Raw genomic sequence first — 20,731 nt, forward strand, 5'->3', positions numbered from 1 at the left:
GTGAGAGAAATGTGCGCGGGCACGTCGTATTTTGATAGTGTATGTGTTTTGTTGTATTTAAATTTGATTGTTGTGTGTTTGTTAATAGTATTTAATGTATTGTATGTATTTTTTTCACAGTATGTAGTGGTTTTATGTTGTATATTAAGAAAGATTGGGGGTGAGTTCGGTTATCTGGTTTATTTTTCCCCTTTTTTATAATGGAGTGCCGGGTGAAATATAGTGGTGGTGACTCAATGGTCATTTACGGTAGTTGTTGATATGCTCTTATGATGTGATAACGAGAATTTTTGTTTACACTTCTCCTGGGTTGAGGTTACGTCAGAAATAATTTGCCGGTAATAGCTACTGATTTTTCTCTAGAATTTAAGGTACTTGGTTAATTATTATTTCTTATTTGAATGGCCTCATCTCCGTTATGTCATGCAGGTATTGACCGACTGGAGAAGTTGTGTGCCGCTAAGTTCCATCTCATCGTTCCACCGAAGTTCAAAATGCCTAAGGTAAGAATAATATGCTAATTGATTAAATTTTTTTGTTATTTACGGTAGGTAGTACGGCTCCATTACTAACAACAGTAAACTTTTTCTCATTTGATTTAATTGAAATAACGAATCTTGTGTTCAAATTCTGCTCGCCTTGCCTTAAAAATTTAGGTTCTGCTGTGAACAGACCCCAACCGATATTAATTTTGAAATGCGTCCCTTAAAACTATATGTGTGAATAATAAGTTTAAATTTATCATCCGATTATTATATTTTGACAGCTATGCTTGTTTTAAGGATTATATATTATTGGAATTTTTGTCGAATTTTTTTATCGTTTTAGACCTAAAAAGACAAGACATCTGAAAATTAAACGCAATTTGCCTATACTATGCATTACTAATTTGATGACATTAAAACCTGCTTTTGAACCAGTATCTGGAAAGAACATTTTGTATTTAATGATTTATACGATACCAAAAATTTGAGCATTTTTTAAATAAGTTTTTCACAAAATATGTCAATCGGATGTAAGATTTTACAGTTGATCGGTTTATTAAAATTGCCTCAAATTTAAAATTCCAGCTTTTGTGGTGTGTCCAATAGAAATATTATATGCTTGATGAGAGGCAATTTGTTTTTCCTGATCCCAACTGACCTTCAGTTGCATAACGCAGTTACTTTGATTCCCTCGTGTTTACCACTGCATTAGCAATAAATTGCTTTCCATATTTAAATGTTGTGATCCTCCTTGTTATCAATTAAGTCGCGATTGTCATGTTACGCTACACTTGCTGCCGGTCCTAGTGACGTAGCTTCATTCATGTCCTCACTGCTGCCCTAGTGACGTGCTTCATTCATGTCCTCACTGCTGCCCTAGTGACGTGCTTCATCCATGTCCTCACTGCTGCCCTAGTGACGTAACTTCATCCATGTCCTCACTGCTGGCCTAGTGAAGTAGCTTCATTCATGTCCTCTCTGCTGCCCTAGTGACGTAGCTTCATTCATGTCCTCACAGCTGGCCTAGTGACGTAGCTTCATTCATGTCCTCTGCTGCTCTAGTGACGTAGCTTCATCCATGTCCTCACTGCTGGCCTAGTGACATAGCTTCATTCATGTCCTCACTGCTGGCCTAGTGACGTAGCTTCATCCATGTCCTCGCTGCTGCCCTAGTGACGTGCTTCATTCATGCCCTTACTGCTAGCCTAGTGACGTAGCTTCATTCATGTCCTCACTGCTGCCCTAGTGACGTAGCTTCATTCATGTCCTCACTGCTGCCCTAGTGACGTGCTTCATTCATGTCCTTACTGCTGGCCTAGTGACGTGCTTCATTCATGTCCTCCCTGCTGCCCTAGTGACGTAGCTTCATTCATGTCCTCACTGCTGGCCTAGTGACGTAGCTTCATCCATGTCCTCGCTGCTGCCCTAGTGACGTGCTTCATTCATGCCCTTACTGCTAGCCTAGTGACGTAGCTTCATTCATGTCCTCACTGCTGCCCTAGTGACGTAGCTTCATTCATGTCCTCACTGCTGCCCTAGTGACGTGCTTCATTCATGTCCTCACTGCTGTCCTAGTGACGTGCTTCATTCATGTCCTCCCTGCTGCCCTAGTGACGTAGCTTCATTCATGTCCTCACTGCTGGCCTCTGTTTCAGGTGGTTGGAGCGGCAGCTTCCAAGATCGTTAAAAGGTGAGTGTAAGCTTGGCACTTAAAACGCGTTCTACTCATACCGATTGTCCTTATTTCAGTAATTATCCTTTGTTTCTCGCTCAATCGCAGCGCTTGCCTAACCTTCATTCGAAACATTTTGTTATATTTTTTTGTTGCCATTAAACTGAAGACTTGCAGTGTTGATTTTTTTATGGGATGTGTTTCATAGAATTGTTGGCAAATAAGTTTTAACTTGCCAATCAATCTTTCGTAAATAGAACGATGTTATTCGAAGGTAAATGAAGTATTGTTAAATTTCGTCTGTGGAAATCAAATTATTTCACGATGCCAAGTCTGTACATTACTTGTAGCTTATTGCTAATCTCACGATGTTTATTCTTCCAGAATTTATGCCTTAATAATTATTTCTTACGTGTGCAGAGGAGACTACATCTCCGTGACGGCGAGGAACAATGCCAGTGAGAGCAGTGAGACCGCCACAACTACCATCACAAGCTCCACTGAGAACGAGTCAACCAACAGCGCTGCTAGTGATGCTTCTGAGCGTAATAAAAACAGTTTGTCTGAAGCTAGTACACCCGTGTCATCATCTACACCACATGAAGGTTCTGAAGTTCAAGATGAAGCCATTACTCACGAGGAAAAATCTCCAAACAAAAGTTCCTCTATCACGTTTCCTGTCAATAGATGTTCCGTTGCTGGTATATCTGGCGACAATAGTAATACTGCTGCTACAGAAACCACAGGCAGAGATGCCTGTGTCGACCGTCGATGCGACGCCACTGAGACCAGAGGACCTTGCAAGCGGCCGGTGTCGGCCGCACGCTCCTCTGCCAAGAAGAGTAAAGTTTGTCGACGCAGCCGCCCGCACCTCACAGTGAACCCCACCAAGTCCGCGGACAGCACCAACTTACTTTTTGCTGGACTTGTGTCAGGGGCTCGTGGAGGCACGGTCGTGTCTATTGACGACCAACTTTCTGGCGACGATTGTGACGAGGACTGTGAGCACGACGATAGTGAAAGAAACGACGTGTCAATGATTAGTTCAGACTCCGCTTATGAGGCAACAGATGTAATGTTACGGGAGTCTTGTGACGAAGATTTGCTCGACGTAGCTGAGAGTACAAGTTCGAGACAACTTTTGGCTGATAGAACTTGTAATCAACTTAATGGAGATGAAGGCAGCTGAGTAACTCAGATATTAGTGATAGGTTTGTGTTTTCCCACTGTTTTCTCATGATAGTCATTCGTGTAATTTCACTACTTCGGTCAGTTAAGACAGAAGTATAATTGTAACCCATTTTTAGTTCTAGAGGCGTTAGTTCGATCAATAAGCACGAAATGTTTTTGTTAGAAATATGGCTGTGCTCGATACTTTCGTCTGTGCGACGTGTCATGATATTCCCTCGAGTGCAGACTACAGTAAGGGTTTGATAAATGAATACGTTGAACTTGCGACGATTACAGTGCTCATTATTTCTCGTGTATAACTTAGGTATTTACTGCACCAGATACTAATGTGATAACTCATCTTTCAACAATGCCATTGGGAAGATTCAGTTCATGTTATTTCGATACAAATATGCATTATTCATATTTTTATGAAACAAATTTGGAAATAAGTGAAGCTACTTTTTGGTGATTTTTAAGCGGCGTATCTGATTGGTTCTTCAAGCTTTCAACCAATTAAATCATAGTACCAAACCCGTTCTAATCCTGTTTCATTACGATCGTGATCATAACTGTTGAATTCAAGTATTTCTGATAGTTGAACGTAACATGCACCCCACTGATCTAACACTTGGAAAAGTTTTTAATGACGGTCGTTCATGTTTTCGATGTGTCTCCTGAATAACTGGACGAAAGTGACGTATCTGCACCTGATTTTATCTTGATCGTAATCTTGTAAGTTATTTCCTAGTTTAACTTAGCAGTTTCTCATGCATTATATTGAACTAATTTATCCTCATTCGTGCCTCATGTTCATTTTACTGCTCACACCGTAGAAATATTGTTGATTTTTGTGCGAATGTCGACGGAATCGCTTTTCGTGTCTGTGAAAAATTCTGTTGAACTATGGAAACCTTCATTGCTTCGTTGCTATCAAATTTTTTACCAGAGTATTAACTCCAATGTCCACGACAGATTTTGCTTTGCTAAGCCTGATTAAGGAGCTGATTATAATGCCCAAAAAAAATCGATCAACAAATAAAAAAACACCTTCCTCATTCTCCCAGAGTTCCGATATCATTCAAAGCCATATTTTGGAGGGAATCTTATGCGTTTTCTAGACCATTTGCCTCTTTATTGTAGGTCTTGTTTTAATTTTCATGCACATTATCTACATGAACAGCAAAATGTCTACATAAAATCTATTTGTTTTGCGGTTGCCATACATGTTAGTTAAGTTTTGTGCATGGTATCATATGCTGTCTCCTTGGGCATAATTTATTTATGTAGTGACGCTGGAACCGTTGCAGAGAAAGTTGTAACGTTCATAGTTTCTCACGTCCGATGTATGCATGAAGAAAACTCGTAGTTACCACGTATTATAATATTTCTCTTGTCTGAAACTGCATGAAAGAGACATCACTTTGTAAATACGAAGGCGTGCCCCAACCCGTCAACGTGAAGAGATTTCTCCTGTCGGTCCTAGTTAAGTCCTTGTATATTCTGTGATTATGCTTGCTCTGCTAGAGTTTCCTTCCAACAGCAAATCCTTACATTTGTATCAATGAGTCTTATTTTTCCTTTCTTTAAACAAGCTAAATACATGGCCTCGGAATGCTAATGTTGTAGCTGCAGGCCACAGTATTGGCTCTCTATCAACGAAATGAACGGTCGCGGCAGTCTATTCTTAATTAAGCAACGCTACCTACTGAACTTGGCTTCTGAGTTCTTGTTAAACAACAAGGATTGTCTCGTCTTGAGCTATGAATTTTTATTTCACTGATAGTGCTCTTAACAACAATGATAATGATAGCAGTATGAGCGTTGATCGGGCCATGTTGGCTTGTCGCCGATTCTGACCAGAACTATCGCATAGAACTGGGGCTCGAACCCGCACTTCTCTGCTCCAAATACTGGTTCTCTGAACTGCAAGCACAGGGCCGCGCTGCCCCCTGAAACAACTCTTAAATTTTTCTAGGGACAGTAACTGCATGAACGGGCTTCTTTCTTAAAGGTCTTCTGATTATTTCTTGCCGGCTGCAAAGCGTTAATAAGAGTGAATTTTATATGAAGGATGAATAATTGGGTGAAATGTTTGAATCCGTTGTATTTTTTTCATTTAATGTCAGCAGTTTATCGAAGAAGAATGTGAAAAACGTAAACATGGAATTTGTTGTTGGGCATAATTCCGACTATTTCTGCGAATGTAGTTTATCACTTGTCAGGATTTTATTCGTTCTTACATTCTCCAAATTGTTGATTATTTTTATTTTATATACCCTTAGGCCTTACTGTTTCAGAAGAAACGTAGAAGAAACATTAGAGAGCTTTACTCTAAAAGTCCGTAGTCATCTCCTCCCTCATGATTTTATTCGTTCTTACATTCTCCAAATTGTTGATTATTTTTATTTTATATACCCTTAATGTTTCAGAAGAAACGTAGAAGAAACATTAGAGAGCTTTACTCTAAAAGTCCGTAGTCATCTCCTCCTTCCCATTCATCAGCGATGACGATCGCTGCGGCTCGAGCTTCGTCGTCAGGAAGAAAGTCCAAAGTTCCCTCGGCGCCTGAGAAATCAAATTTTCCGGCTGCCACATCAGCGCTGAGTTCATTTTTGAGGCACGCCCAGTCGCGAGCGTAGCGCTCGCAGTCTAGGAAGGTTCGCGTGCGGAGGACATCAGCTGGCACAGGGGCGTTTATGCGGTCGCTTACTGGCATACATTCCTGCAGAACGCAGAACATGATGGTTGTTAGCTTCATTGAAAACGCGGCATCTAACTAGTTATAGTTGCTTGTATAAGTGAAGAATTATTACTATTCATTGCTAAATTCCGTTATAAATAGTAATCCAATTCGAAGACAGATTAGTAAAGTTTGATGAAGGCTGTTCATTGGTTTTACTTGTTGCTACAGTGAAAAAGTTGAAGACCTTGCCTCCTCTTAATATATTCATTTTTTATGAGATGAAATCTACTAAGCTGATATCTCATGTATGGTCACTCTTATTTATCGTTCTCTATAAACCGTGGGTACGAACTGTGATGTACGGGTATTTGTTCTGCAAACCTTCTGAAAAAAAATTAATGAGTTATTGCATTGTACGTGAATATCAACATATCACTTACGGCCATCTTGAAGCACTGGTTGACGCCGAGGAGGAGGTCATTGAGGAGAACGGGTGGCAGGTCTAGCGCTTCGTATTGCTGCGCCACAACGTCGGCCGCGATTTTGTTGTCAGCGTCCGTCTGCAAAGATGGGCATTGAACTCCATCATGACAAGATGCCAGATCCAAATTGAATTTTGAATTTTATATAATAAAATTTTTAGAGGAACCTTTAGATGATTACCAATCCAATTACTAAAATTTCACTAGCCGGTAACCAATTCTTTACTTTAATAATAATAATAATAATAATAATAATAATAATAATAATAATAATAATAATAGCGGTTTCGGCGTTTATTAGGCCGTAGGCCTGTCGCCGATTCTTAACATCGCAGAACATTCACAGCATTTTGCGGTCTCAAACTCGCAACCCACTGCTTCAATTCTGTTTTTGCTTAACCGCCCGGCCTCCTTTCCGATTCTGACCAGAAACTGGCGCACAGAGCCGGGATCGAACCCGCGCCAATCTCTGAACTTTAACCACCGGGCCACCCTGCCCGGTTTAACCACCGGGCCACCCTGCCCGGTCCGGGCCACCCAATTTATTTGTTTAGTTATTGTTTCTATAGAAAATTACAGATTTAATTTCAAGCAATTTTTAGCTTTTTTAGGCTATTTTACGAATAGAGACAACTTACCACTCCTATGTGCTGCACGATACAGCGGAACCTCTTTACTTGAGAGGACATTTTAGCTTTGATGTTTTGTATCCTCTCGTCATTCTGAAAGGTTTAATAGAAATTATTACCAGGATAAAATATATATACACTAATGACATTTTAATTTCAAGGCTTTCATAAAAACTGGACAATGCGTCCAGCAATAGTTATATACATTCTTAAAATAATGTACATAATAGGCAAAATTATATATAATAATTGAAAAATTACATGTAATACGAATCATTTATTATACGAGTCTCTAATATCTAAACAGTATTAAATGCAATGAGGCAATTAGATTATTATAAACAACAAATGGATTTTGCCTAAAAATGAAGACTTCTTACTAAACATGTCTCGATAGAAACTAATAAAATCTTGTCACTAAAATCAAATGTAACAACACCAATAACAAATGACACTGACTAGAAACCTGATAGAACTAATATCAAAATGTCATTCAAAGAAAAAAATTACATCATAACTTAATTCAAATTAATACTGGGCCAGAATAAAGTCATGGAACTTTGTTTTTAGGGTAACTTGAGCAAACTATTTTGCAATCGTCCGGCAACGCGTTAAAATAATCACACAAATTGATATACATCGCGTTTGATTTTATTATGTAAATAATTTATTAAAGGTCAGCGAAAATACGGAGGATTGGGAGGCTTGAAAATGGATCTTACCAGACGGAAGTAGCGGCCTGGCGAGAATTCACTCTGTGGGGAGAAAAAATTGAATGTGAGTGCACGAATCTAATGTGAGCATATGATTTGAATCTGAACACGCGAATCGGATGCGAATGTACATTCGGGTGTGAATGCACAAATCGAATGTGAATGCAGGAATCAAACATGAAAACATAAATTGAATGTGAACGCATGATTCGATCACGAATGCATGAATTGAATGTGAACGCACGAACCGAATGAAATGCATGAATCGAATGTGAACGCACGAATTGGATGCGAACGCACGAATTGAATGCGAACGCACGAATTGGATGTGAACGCACGAATTGGATGAGAACGCACGAATCAAATGCGAACGTATAAATAACGATAATGCAATGCACCGCTTGTGCGCCGATGAAAAAAAATATAACTCAGTACTCACTGCAGTGAGTGACAGAGAGCGCATTTTCTCGTCGACGAAAACTTGAGGTCACGGACGGACGGACAGACAGACAGACAGACAGACAGAGAGACGGACATGGCGAGCACAATAGTGCATTTTTTCCATAAATGAGAAAATGCGCTAATAATCCGTCATATTTATGCAAATAAGCCATTTTTAAATTTGCCTATGTCCAAAAAACTTGCGGGCTATTTCTTGGCCTTAAATCAGCTTGAATTTGATTACGCTCAAAGCTAAATTAATGTAGAGGCAGTTCTTCCAAATTCGAGTTGTAACTAAGCAATTAACAAAATAACTATAATTAAAACACCAGCATTTGCCTCAGATGCTATTCGCGTCCATTCTTCCTGTCATCAATATTTGAACAGCCAACAGCCCATTTCGATTAAATACTGTCTCGGTTAACCATAGTTTTCAGCTGCCGTAGTTTTAAATTGAAGTAATAATGTGTTGTGTTTATAAGGTAGAAACTCGAAGCATTAAACAAACTGTTGATTTTATATTCATTTTATACTGTTCCCACTATCATTCAGTTGGAGTTTATTCACGTCCGTGTATATCCAGTAGTTACTAATAAAAGACTATATACTGTAACTCATTACAAATAGGATCATTATAGTTATTCCATTAGGTGCAGTCCCTAAATTTATTCCCATGCGATCGAATCCAATAGCCTCCTCGAATAATTTAGGGCTCAGTGCTAATTGCAACTAATGGCGTTCATTTTGCTATTTTAATAAAAAAAATAACTTTGCGGCTGCCGTCCTAAACATTGGATAGTGGATAATCATGAAAGTACTCTGATTCAAATAATAATTATTTTTAACAGACTTAAAACCTAGAACATGCTTCACCTAACTCTCCAAGATCTGACCCCAATGCCCGAATTAAAAACTATTAGTATATATAGTAAAGAATCTGCAATATGCTTCAAATACTGTCCACTGATCCCAATGCCCCAATAAAAACTATGAGTATATTTCGTTAAAAGTCTGCAATATTCCTGACCCGACCCACCAAGATTTTATTCCAGTTGGCGGTTTCGACCGACGCCACAGGCTGCTCGTCGTGCGAGGCGCTGTCACAAGCAACGATGGCTCGCTGCAGTGCATCCTGCGCCGCCTTCATGCCGTCCGTCGTGAGGCATGCTTCGAAACGCTGCAAAATGCTCAGAATTTATTCATTATTATCATTAACTGTCATTATTTGTACATCTGAATTACCTTCTCAGCGGTCGTGTGCTGGTATATCTTCAAATTGAAAAAATGAGGAAATGTGGCTTCATTTCGATGAAAGTGCGATGCTAGAAGCATCACCAATTCTGTGGCATATAAAAAAATATTCTTGGTGTGTGAACTGGTGGAGCTCTTGTGCTATGTCATTCAAAGGGCGTAGAGTGTTTGTAAAGTGTGTAGCATATATATGTTCGTTATTTGAAATTGACTATCGAATTTGCAATTAAGTCTTCAATTAAATATCGAAATTGATTTGTAAAGAAATTATTCTTGTATGTCCGACATTAAGATGTACTAAAATTTCTCACAACCTCTAAGAAAATTATATACATCGTAAAGTCTACCTGCCAACTGAACTTACCAATCAAAAAAAGAAGCTTATAAATTTAATTATTAGCTCGAACAAAACAAATGTGATTTGCAAACGAACATAAATCAAGAAATTTTCTTAATAATCTTCTCCTTTTTGATTGCAATTAAGAATATAACATATGGAGCTCATGCCAGATTACCCTAGGATGCAAGAACCTACCTTTAGCGCTGCTCGCTTGTTCCAAAAAGCGCTCAAGTCGTATTCGTAGGTTGAGGCAACCGACAGGACGGCAACCACAACAACTGCTTGCAGAAACTTCATGATCTCGCGTAGAATTTCCTGATTGAAAAAAATAATACCTCACATCGTCAAATAAATTCCTTAGTAAATATATACGAAACGAGATTTCTTTTGTAATAGTTCCGCATTTTTATTATAAAATTCGAAGAGGAAATTAATTTATGCTACATGCTTTTGAACGCTAGGATTTTAGTGTAAATTCGTTTCGGGTTTGGTAATTTTCAGCATTTCAGATCGATGTATTTCAGCAAATGATAAAATAAACTAAGCGGTTGTTAAATAATATTCCCTGCTATGCTGTTGGAGTTTGAGTGACATTAACTTGCAAGAAAATTCTCAAACCAAGACTAAAATTTATCCTTCAAATTTTTACGAAAATAAATGCTATTTAAATACATTTAGCTATTTTATCATAAGATTTAGCTACTTTATCATTATCATATCAATTAAATTGCGAGCTGATATGAGCGTTTTACCTTGCTGACTGGAGAGTTTGGGAGCGTGTGACTTGCACCGACGATCTGGCATAACGTTTTATATTTCCAGAGTTCCGCATCGCTCCTCCTCTAACTGGGGCAACCTACGATGCCCAACCCATATTACCTATCTTTTGGCTTCAGGTTTTTATTTGATTAGTCCCTTGGATTTCATTGGACGATCACGTACGTTGATGGCACATTATTTTTTAGAGCCTGCAACATTCAGTCTCTCGTTATGGATCTTATCTGCATAATTGGCTGCAATAGTTGGGTTAATCGTACATAGGCTTATTAAAATACTTCGATGAACTTATACTCATGTTCGTGTAAATCTGTATACATCATTAACTCAACAAATAATAGCAATATAATCACAGTTTTCTACATTTTCAGAGAGGAAAGTACAAATTATTTCATATTCATCATTGCGCTCCAATTAATGAATGAAATGACAGGATCAAAAAATGAACAAAATTTGTTGAAAGTGTGGCCAAAAAATTAGATTCAAGGTACTATATAAATAATTCTGAATATTCTTCTCTTGAATATTGTTTGTACCTCATACATTTTAGCACTGCATTGATGAAATGAAAATAGATTCAAATTCTTACCTCGAAATTCACATGACAATTTCCAACACACATTAGAAAGTACCACGTGCATGCAATTCTCTTTATAGAAAAAAGAATAGATGTGAGATGCTTAACTTCAAATTATTAAATTATTATATTCATCAATTACATTGTTATGAGTAAATGTAAAAATTGAAATTAGAGTAATCGAAAAATTATTTAATAATGATGTTTCTTCTTTTCATATGCTAATAAAATTAATACTATGTAGAGAAATTCATCATCAACTTCAATTGCAAAATTTTTAGTAAAAAATTCCAAATTAACGAATAATCGATGTGAATCAGATTTATGATATTGTGGTATTGGTAAAGCAGACCTGGAGCGAAGTGCTGTATTAATATATACAGTATCACTCGCTCACTATATCACTACGAAATATCATCATAAATGTCCTGCTTTAGTAAAAATATATCACGGCACACAGAAGAATCATCAAGAAACGCAAACTAGAAGTTAGAGGTCATCAATTGAATTTGAAATTTGTGAGCCTCTGATTCGACAAGTACAGTAGAGCTCTCATGACATAAAAATGCAAGTCATGGCACCTGTGAAGCAAGTCATGGCACCGGGCGAACGAATACAGCAACAAAAACTACCACACCCCGAGCTGCTGGTAGGTTTGGGCTGCGACCACTGATTGCATTAGGTTTGAAGATCCAAGAAGCTGCAGTCTTCTTTCAAGTTATTTTCATGGCGCGAAACTAACGAATCGGTCTGATTATTTTATATCCAATACAAACGAGATTATCAAATACTCTTCTGGTTTAGTTAAACAGAGAAGAAAAAAAGAATTGCATAAATCGAACAAATTTTGTTGAAGATAACTGGAATGATACGTAGGATGTTGTTCAAATTTAATTTAAATATTCTGCGGTCGAAAATCAGTGTTTATTCGTTTCCTTTAAGTAACACAGTGGTTGAGGCGGTTCGCTTATCTAACGTCGAGACAAACTTTGTCAATGGTTGCGATGCGTACGTGGAAAACCTCTGTAATGAGGTAACCAAATTTCTTTACTGCAAATGAAGACTTGTGTTTAGATAAATAAAATCATTTCAACTTCATTCCTGTGAACATCTACGCGTACTTTATGCTTTCTTCAACTCACAAATAATGTTTCAGGAATTTGTAGATGTATTATTCCAATTGTAAGATGAATCTCCGCCTAATTAGACTAACATTGAATTCACTTAAACGAAATGGCATCTTTTAGTTAAATTCGTTATTGGAACCCATGCTCACGTTTTCATTTAGTTGATATTGAGGAAATGAGATTTCCTTCATTTATATCAGTTCACGATTCTAACTATTGTGAATTCTTTCTCCGTTATCTTTGTGTTCTTGACGTTCATGTCTAGCGGTATGAAAATTTTTGAAAAGAAGAAATGCGTCAGATAATTATTGGAACATCTGCTAAAATTCAGCAGGTCTGCATTTGGTTTTTAGTTTCCTTCACACCTTTGACTTTTTACGTTTTGAACCAGTTTTCTCATGGCGACCGGTGCCTACGTGCTAGTCGAGTCGCGATTTTTTTCTTGGTTATCTCACATTTTATCGACAAAGCTGTTCATAAATTCTAGACAGTCGTGTTTTGTAACCCAAATTCATTGAAAATGATTATGTACATGTTATATAATTCTAGCTCGCTAATATGTTGAAGGTAACCTGACAATTTGATCTGACGAAATACGAGTTTGTGAGAATATACTTAAGCAAGACACTTCGAACCAACAATATCGGAATAATTACTACGTTAGATATATACATAAAATTCTACCTCCCGTCATAAACAATAATGAAAATTAATGTGATTGAAAACAAATTAATGTTTGAAAAGATCCTCTCGGCACTGCTGGTGGGAAAGGACAAATGTTTTATTTGTAGCAGTGTGCTTGCAGTGGCATAGAGCGTGTAACATTAGGAACAAATTTTAAATTATTCGTCAAATATAATTATTTATAAGGAGGATAATTCGAAGTAGCTACTCACTCTAGTAGAGCAACTTCAACCCGTGTGAGAGAAAATACTTGCTGATTTTCAACACGTATGGCAGTAAATACTTGCTAATAGAAAAATCCTTGCTGACTTTCAACACGTGTGTCAGAAAATACACGGGTGGCTAGAAAATACTAGGGTGTGGCATTCAGTGCTTGAGCACTGGTTGACGTCATCGAACAGGTAGCGCCGGTTTGTGAGCCCAGCAACAGGTTGGACGATAAAGCCAGAATAAAAAGACGAAGGTTAGGCAATCGCTCGGAGCAGGATAGTTCGTTGGATAATTCGCATGCAGTAGTTTAGAAGCTGCAAAAATTAGATGTAAAAACAATTTTTTGTCGGGTTTTCTGATTTTTTGTTCTGTGTCTGTCTCGCTCAGCACCTCGATCCGAGCTTTCATATATGGATTGATGTGGTCAAACTGGTCGGTAATCTGAAGGTTTCCTTCACTTGGAATGTTCGTTTGATAAATTTCAGAAACAGAGAATACTAAAACATACGGATACGCTTGCTAAAATATTTGTTTAATCCGTGTAAAAATGCTTGGAATGGATTGACCTAAAAAAGTGGTAATTCGATTTTCAGTTGTTTAGCTCAATTAATTTTAACACATGAACAGAACAGAATTCATAACCTAAGTAAACACAATTTGCTTCATGTTGATTATGTTAAAATTCGATACCCTAGGCGAGATGCTATAGTAAATTTGGTCGCTTCTTGTACTGATGCTTGACGTCTTGACTGCTCAGCCTGTGAATCATTAAAATCCTCGTAAACATTGTTCATGATCCCCACGGCTGGACGATGTTATTGGGATTTCGCGTTGTTAGAGCAAAGGAATTTAGAAATTTTGTTTATTTTTCAGTTTGGTACATTTCTTTGCCATCATTTATATATTAATTGACCAATTCATCGACAGGGAATAATACCTGGTATAACTTAGGGCTTATGATTATATTATCAATTATCAATCAATCAATAAAATTTCTAACATTTAATTATTGTTTGTAGGGTAAAAATGTCCTTCATCTGAGATAGTAGCTTACTGCTAGTTTCCGAATTATTGATAAAGGTAAACAACCAAAATTATGTACTGAGGGGAAATAATTTTTAGCCTTGTTGATTTTGATGCTTATATACTACGGTAACAAATAATTGTCAATCATTTCCTTAATATCCTATGAAATGTGCAAATTTGTATTCAAAACAGAAGAAAATTATGATGAAAAATTAAAAATATCAGAGCTCGTCCGTCCCAAGTCGGCGAACAACCACCTTTCTTGATTTCTGGAATAGTGTAACAATGAAATTGATCGATAGAATTATTTGTGAAAATGAAGCAATTGAGTTTTCAGAGCAATAGGGATCAAAGAGACGAGTAAAAACAGTTACATTTCAGTAGATAAATTTATAATATAATTGGTAAAATTTTACAAAGAATTGTAATGTTGGAACACATTCATTGTTGGATGTAGTTGAATTGCTGTTGTACTCGTATCTCAGAATTGCCGCCCCAGTCATTCAAGGTTGTAATGACGAATTTTCGGACAAGAAAATTTAACTCAGGAGAATTTATTTTACTGTTGTAAGAACGATTATTCAGACATGTATAATGCACATAGTTGATGCAGTATTTTTTCAGTAGTTTCAATATTAGTAAGTTGCCAGATCTTCAAAGTTCAACACATTCGACGAGCTACGAAAAATAGCACATTAGGGATTTCTTTGACTTGGCAATCACAATCGATGTCATTGATGAAATTAACAAAATATAATCCATCGAGTCTACCATTTACAGATATAAAAAATTTTGTGAAGAAGACAACCATTCAACGACAACATTAATTTAATGAAAATAAATCTCAGAATATTTTATCTGAACTCTGTTAGAACAACAAAAGTATGCTCTACATTCTAGTCTGAGTAGCAGGAATTGTAAAAAGAATTTATTTGGACAAAAATCATCACTATTCAATAACTGTTACAATATTGAATATGGTAAACGCTAGCATAAATGTATTCAATGATGAAAAGTTATTTTTGGTATTCATTGAGGAACATGTATGAGGATTGTTCAAGAATTATAAAGCTTTATTTCACCGAAAAAGGTGATTTTGATCGATAAATAATAACGCTTTTGAATATTTCTTTTATATTATCCAACACCTTCTAATGAAAATAATCATTTTTTCGGCGAAAGGACTTTTATTTGGAATTTAAATATTTGCCCATTATATTTTACTAACCTTCAAGAAGTTGGAGGTTATAATAAAAAGCAACTCCTCCCATACTGTTCCATCAACCAATGGATACTAGGTGCCGCCCCCCAGGTAACATATAAGTAGCAGTGAAGCACTGCCAGTCGCTCATCAGTCTTCATACCAGCGCACCAGGTTGGTATATTCAGCCGGACTAGTATCATGTATAGTAATAAACAGCATACATAATGTATTTTTACGCATCATGTTGTAGATGAAATAGATTAATTCATGTATATATAAATATAAGTAGCAATGTATTAGGATTTTGATTTTAAATTTTCAGTTTTCAATCACCTTAGCCATGTCCCCCAGCGGTATTGCGTGTTGTGTTGCGTATAATAGTACATGTATCAAATTTTGGAATGGATATTCTTTATAGTATTAACGGTCATGCTATGAGTAGCATTTGGTATCTATGAGATAAAATTTAATAATAAGTAAAAGGTTTCTGAGATGCTAATTAAATAACTTTATTTCTTTTTTGTTCTAGTTAGAGGCGCGAAGACATCTACAATAAGAACACTACATCATGAAGCTTTTACTCGTACTGTTCACGGTCATGGCGGCCGCTGCATCATACGACATCATCGACGATAAGCTCGTCAACGGCTACGGCAGAATGGCGGTAACTAGCTTATATTTATAACGATAATCTATGAATAATTATCATATATAATTTACATTAATGAGATGCAAATTAATGCAGGGCATATAATTTGAAAAAATATTGAAGCGACTTCTCGTACTGTGACGATCATGCGACGTAAAGCGCATTTTTCATGGTTGACATGGTAAATAAAAAAATGACAAAATAAAAAATCGTTTGAAATACCACTGACTAAAATATGAATAATGAGATCAAAGCAGTGAAATCAAGACTCCCGTGAGAGGGTGGGAAATAGGTATGGGTATGCAGTAATAGGTACTAACCGAATTTAGAAGACGCAATTGAGTCAGGATATTTTATAATATCGTCCGATGTAGAAGATTTGTCCTTTGACCTTTAGAATAAGAACTTCATCGACTGGAATAAGCAATATATATTAAACACAATTATAAACAATTCATCACTGTGATACGAAACAAACTTTTTGCAAGGTTATGCGCGACTGCTTCGGCGACCGAGAATACGCCCGCTACACGAGTCGCGTGAAGGCGGCTGAAGGCACCTGCCGGTCTCGCTCCTTCCAGCCCCAGACCCAACCCTTCCTGACCACAGCGCCGGTCTACCGCCGACCGTCTTATGAGGTCTGACGCCGGAAATAAATTCCAATTGTTAATTGTTAATTTTACGAATATTATTGGGAAAATTCATCAGCTTATTACCTCTCAACTGCAACATTAAACATCGTCAGGAACAGTCGAGTCACTAGACGAGTAACCGGAGATACTAGGCATTTAGATTCCATGGATAGTTGGATACGTACAAAAATGATCATATATATTATTTTTTGCGGTATTTCAAGGCCTCGTCACCTGAGTTACCGCAACTAGACAGAAGGTTGAACCTTTGCTACGGATACATCATAGTTCGTAAAAGGTATTATTATGGCCTGGATAGTTAAGGAGTGCTGATAAAATGTTAATATTATCGCTAAAATGATAGGGTGCTTTCCAAGGTATCATAGAAGTATTATAGAAAAATCAGACGGTTAAATCATTTGACATTTTATAACCTATCAGCCAAGTCTTATACTGAAGTCGGGCAGAGAAATATCGGAAATTTAATAACTTTTCAGCCAGGTGTTATACAAAAATTGGACATATAAAATATCGGAAATTTTATAACTTTTCACCCAGGTGTTATAAATAATCGGTCGAATAATCAATCGGGATTTGTCTAACCTTTCAGTCAGACGACGATCAGTTCTACGACCGTAAGCGCGTACACGAGCTATCCATCAAGACACGTGCGCGCTTCTCAAATGCTACGTGCGTCCTACGAGAACTGGGATACGTGAGTGATATTCATCTAATATATTCCATATGTCCAGAATTTATTTTTTATTGCCAATTAGATTTTATTTTATTTTATAACCCAATGAGATGTATTGTGATCTCAAAAATTTTTATTGATTCTAAAAAATAAAGATCTGGTTTTAGGATATGAATCAGAACAAGGATGTTCAATTCAAATTCTCGGTATTGACAGAGATGTTTGGAAAGCATAAAGCTTGAGATGTATGGAATAGCAGGTTTTCAGATTTGATTGCCTGCAGTGAGCATGTGGACCAAATTTTCTTGTATTTTCTTGTACAAGCTTGACTTTTCTTGTACTTGAAAGCTTGAATAAATTGAAAATATTATTAACTCTGATAAATTTAACTTTAGACTTTTAATACTTCAAATTCATTTGTTCATTGAAATATTGAAAATATATGAAATAAATTTCTGGCACAAAAAATCAAATTGACCCTGATACTAATTCATCAGTACTTAATATTAATTATTATTCATTAGATTACTAAACAATAAATATAATATCCCTATTTAATATATATTTTTCATTATTACAAGTTACATAATTAGTAATATTATTTACTATATCAGCATTATGATCCACTAATTATCTTGATCCGGATAATAATTACTCAGCTCATAATATTAATTATTATTTAATGGATTATTGTGAAAATAAATTTAGTAATCAATATCACTTGATTATAATATTACCTAATTAATAATATTAATCACTAGATCGACGGGTCGTACAACATTCAATACCAGACGATGATCGACGAGATCAAAGACGTGGGCCGCATCGACAAGCAGCTCATGACCGATCTCATCAGTGGCATCAACCAGTGCAAAGACTTTGCAGTGAGTAATTAAATCAAACTAATAGCATTTAAAAATACCATTGGGATTAGAGACATAAGATATGTTCCTATGATTAGTTGTAGTATCAATTAAAACAGGATATGCAAACTGATCTCAGTCGCGATAGGTAGATGACTTTCTAACCGGTTTTGGCGTGCATAGTTACCAGCCTCCGAATGACTCTGAATTTCCGTTTGTCGAAGATATTTATGTTAGTTTAAAATAATACGTCGACATGTTCATTTTACCAAAACACTTAAAATTTTTTTATTGATTATCTTGAAACTTAACCGTTTCCGTTTTGAGAGCTCGCATGCCTAACCATTATATTTTTAATGACTATGCAGTTTTCCTGATTTTATTTCGTGGTATCTTATTCGAGTCAAATAATCTCTGATTAAAACAATACTGTTGTAGTGAAGATTCCTAACTGTTGAGCAGACATGCTTGCCGACTGAGCGCATCCAGTACCCGATGACAGTCGAGAGCTTCCGTTACATTTCGTTCAGCAACTGCCGCCACCACGCCACGCTCTTTGCGTGTCTCAAGCGCAACGCGCGCCAGCAGCGGCGACAAGAAGACTACACCGGCCCCGACAACATCGTTGATACAGCCACCGAGGACGAGAAAATCATCGCTATGCTCTGGGCCGAAGCTAAAGTCAACAGTTTTTAAATCGTGGCGTAGAATGATGCAACAGATTCAAGCCACAGCCGCGAATTGGCTTTCTTGTTTGAAATTGTTCAAATACTGAAACTATTTGCGGTGAAATTATTATGTTCTGGAATTGACCGTCGAATTTTACGATGCATAAAAGTTGAGGTAAAAATATATCAAAAATTCAGAGCTTTTGCGATTTCCGAAATAAAATTAACCAATTTTGTTTCTCTTTTCCTAGTCTCTGAACTGGCACATAAGTTATTTAAACCTGCGCTTAGAACTTAATTTTTCGCATTCCCACAATACAGCAACTTGTTTGCCAAGTTCCTTTTGTCTTCTTCTGGGCGAGTTTCATTAATTTTAAAATATTCAAAGTCTCAATAAAATTTTTGAAATAAACGTTCTGGGGAGGCCAAGATTTTTTATTGTTTTGAGCATTGTTATGCTTTTGAGATGGGGGACTAAACGTTTTCAATCTTAGCAAAAATTATATTTGGAATCTGAGATGTTTTTCTTTCTTTGTGAGTAGATCCAATCGTACATGTTTAAATTTTATTGACCAAATATTTCCATGCCAAAAAACAAGCAAAAAGCTCGTCGAAGCTATCCTTGCTCCTAGAAAAACAGACGAAGACCCATATCCAAATAATGGCTGAGAAGATTAAATTATTCAGTTCAAATATGACTAGAAATTTCGTAACATTCAGATTAATTTAGATTTTTCGTTTGTTAATTAGTTGTTGGAATCGCATCCAAATGAAGCAGTCGATGCTTCAACATAATCGCCACGTGTTATGTCATTAAATTATAATGAGACTGAAAGCTAATTTAGCTGTTTACGAAAATCGATGATGAATTGGTTCACTAAAAATAAAATCACAGATGATCCATACAGATTACCGAATTAAACATTGTTGAAACATTTAATTTCATTAATATTTGGAACAGTAACATCAAGGCGTCACCATAAAAAGTCGATCTTATGTTAGCGTATTAATGAAGTCAGCGGATTTGTGAAACTTAAATGCGAAACGGGCTTGATATTAGTGCAACTAAAATAATTACTGAACGATTTGCTTCAGTAAGACAAATTGGTTTATTTTGGTTTCTGAGTACGCTCGTTTACAAAGAGACGGTGTGAGTAATATTTTTTTTAATTGCGGAGGTAAAACTGAAACTCATCATTTCAAATATATGACTTATGACATTAATTGCTTCAACTGGAAATACACTTACAGGAACAAAATAGCCCGGGTAAACAGATAATTTCGTATAACAAAAGTGTTGAAAGGTAGAAATGTAAGAAAATAGACATACCCTCCTTCTTCAAAAGGAATGAAAGCCGAATACAAATGAAATTGATAATGTTAGACTTAAAAAACATACAAAATAATAAGGAGCCGGCGAAGTTTACATGAAATTTCGCGCAGTGCCGTTGTCTTCTGGTCCCTGGTGATATGGCAGTTCGCTTGACTGGCTTGCATCAACGGCGAGGGTTCGCAGCGCACCGGGGTCTGTTTGTTCTGAATCTTCAGAGAACACAAATATTGTTGTTGCAGAGTGTGTTCGTTCTGAGAGAACACAAATATTGTTGTTGCAGAGTGTGTTCGTTCTGAGAGAACACAAATTGTTGTTGCAGAGTGTGTTCGTTCTGAGAGAACACAAATATTGTTGTAGTAGAGTGTGTTCGTTCTGAGAGAACACAAATTGTTGTTATTGTGTTTCTAGTAAACTATCC

General features: G+C 36.7%; 3 protein-coding genes across 3 annotated transcripts; 2 read left to right on the forward strand and 1 right to left on the reverse strand.

Annotated features, from left to right (window-relative positions):
• Positions 1-386: 386 nt before the first annotated feature.
• LOC108666478 lies at positions 387-4,888 on the forward strand. Its single transcript, XM_018153364.2, has 3 exons — positions 387-503; positions 2,141-2,175; positions 2,578-4,888. Exons 1-3 carry the CDS (start codon positions 402-404, stop codon positions 3,344-3,346), a joined length of 906 nt encoding a protein of 301 aa, XP_018008853.2. The 5' UTR covers positions 387-401; the 3' UTR covers positions 3,347-4,888.
• A 529-nt stretch (positions 4,889-5,417) lies between these two features.
• On the reverse strand, positions 5,418-10,693 carry LOC108666479. The gene is made up of 8 exons (XM_047882581.1): positions 10,622-10,693; positions 10,065-10,184; positions 9,315-9,455; positions 7,847-7,879; positions 7,330-7,332; positions 7,134-7,217; positions 6,454-6,573; positions 5,418-6,052 (listed from the first exon to the last, which is right to left on the reverse strand). Exons 2-8 carry the CDS (start codon positions 10,164-10,166, stop codon positions 5,789-5,791), a joined length of 747 nt encoding a protein of 248 aa, XP_047738537.1. The 5' UTR covers positions 10,167-10,184; positions 10,622-10,693; the 3' UTR covers positions 5,418-5,788.
• Positions 10,694-15,574: 4,881 nt separating this feature from the next.
• On the forward strand, positions 15,575-19,497 carry LOC108666483. Its single transcript, XM_018153369.2, has 6 exons — positions 15,575-15,645; positions 16,004-16,138; positions 16,612-16,761; positions 17,366-17,470; positions 18,211-18,333; positions 18,775-19,497. Exons 2-6 carry the CDS (start codon positions 16,043-16,045, stop codon positions 19,006-19,008), a joined length of 708 nt encoding a protein of 235 aa, XP_018008858.1. The 5' UTR covers positions 15,575-15,645; positions 16,004-16,042; the 3' UTR covers positions 19,009-19,497.
• The last annotated feature ends 1,234 nt before the right edge of the window (positions 19,498-20,731 follow it).

The sequence above is a fragment of the Hyalella azteca genome, unplaced genomic scaffold, assembly GCF_000764305.2.
Source record: "Hyalella azteca isolate HAZT.00-mixed unplaced genomic scaffold, Hazt_2.0.2 contig10770, whole genome shotgun sequence".
Lineage (NCBI taxonomy): Eukaryota > Metazoa > Arthropoda > Malacostraca > Amphipoda > Hyalellidae > Hyalella > Hyalella azteca.

Bases quoted from the DNA above. Each gene is read 5' to 3' on its own strand.
- LOC108666479 (XM_047882581.1), bottom strand. From the start codon at position 10,166: ATGAAGTTTCTGCAAGCAGTTGTTGTGGTTGCCGTCCTGTCGGTTGCC. The intron at 7,880-9,314 runs GTGGGTCGGGTC...TTCTCCCCACAG, and splicing joins CCAACTGGAATAAAATCTTG to AGTGAATTCTCGCCAGGCCG. The intron at 6,053-6,453 runs GTAAGTGATATG...TGCGTTCTGCAG, and splicing joins ACCAGTGCTTCAAGATGGCC to GAATGTATGCCAGTAAGCGA.
- LOC108666483 (XM_018153369.2), top strand. From the start codon at position 16,043: ATGAAGCTTTTACTCGTACTGTTCACGGTCATGGCGGCCGCTGCATCA. The intron at 17,471-18,210 runs GTGAGTGATATT...ATTAATCACTAG, and splicing joins TCCTACGAGAACTGGGATAC to ATCGACGGGTCGTACAACAT. The intron at 18,334-18,774 runs GTGAGTAATTAA...ACTGTTGAGCAG, and splicing joins ACCAGTGCAAAGACTTTGCA to ACATGCTTGCCGACTGAGCG.
- LOC108666478 (XM_018153364.2), top strand. From the start codon at position 402: ATGGCCTCATCTCCGTTATGTCATGCAGGTATTGACCGACTGGAGAAG. The intron at 504-2,140 runs GTAAGAATAATA...CCTCTGTTTCAG, and splicing joins CGAAGTTCAAAATGCCTAAG to GTGGTTGGAGCGGCAGCTTC. The intron at 2,176-2,577 runs GTGAGTGTAAGC...TTACGTGTGCAG, and splicing joins GCTTCCAAGATCGTTAAAAG to AGGAGACTACATCTCCGTGA.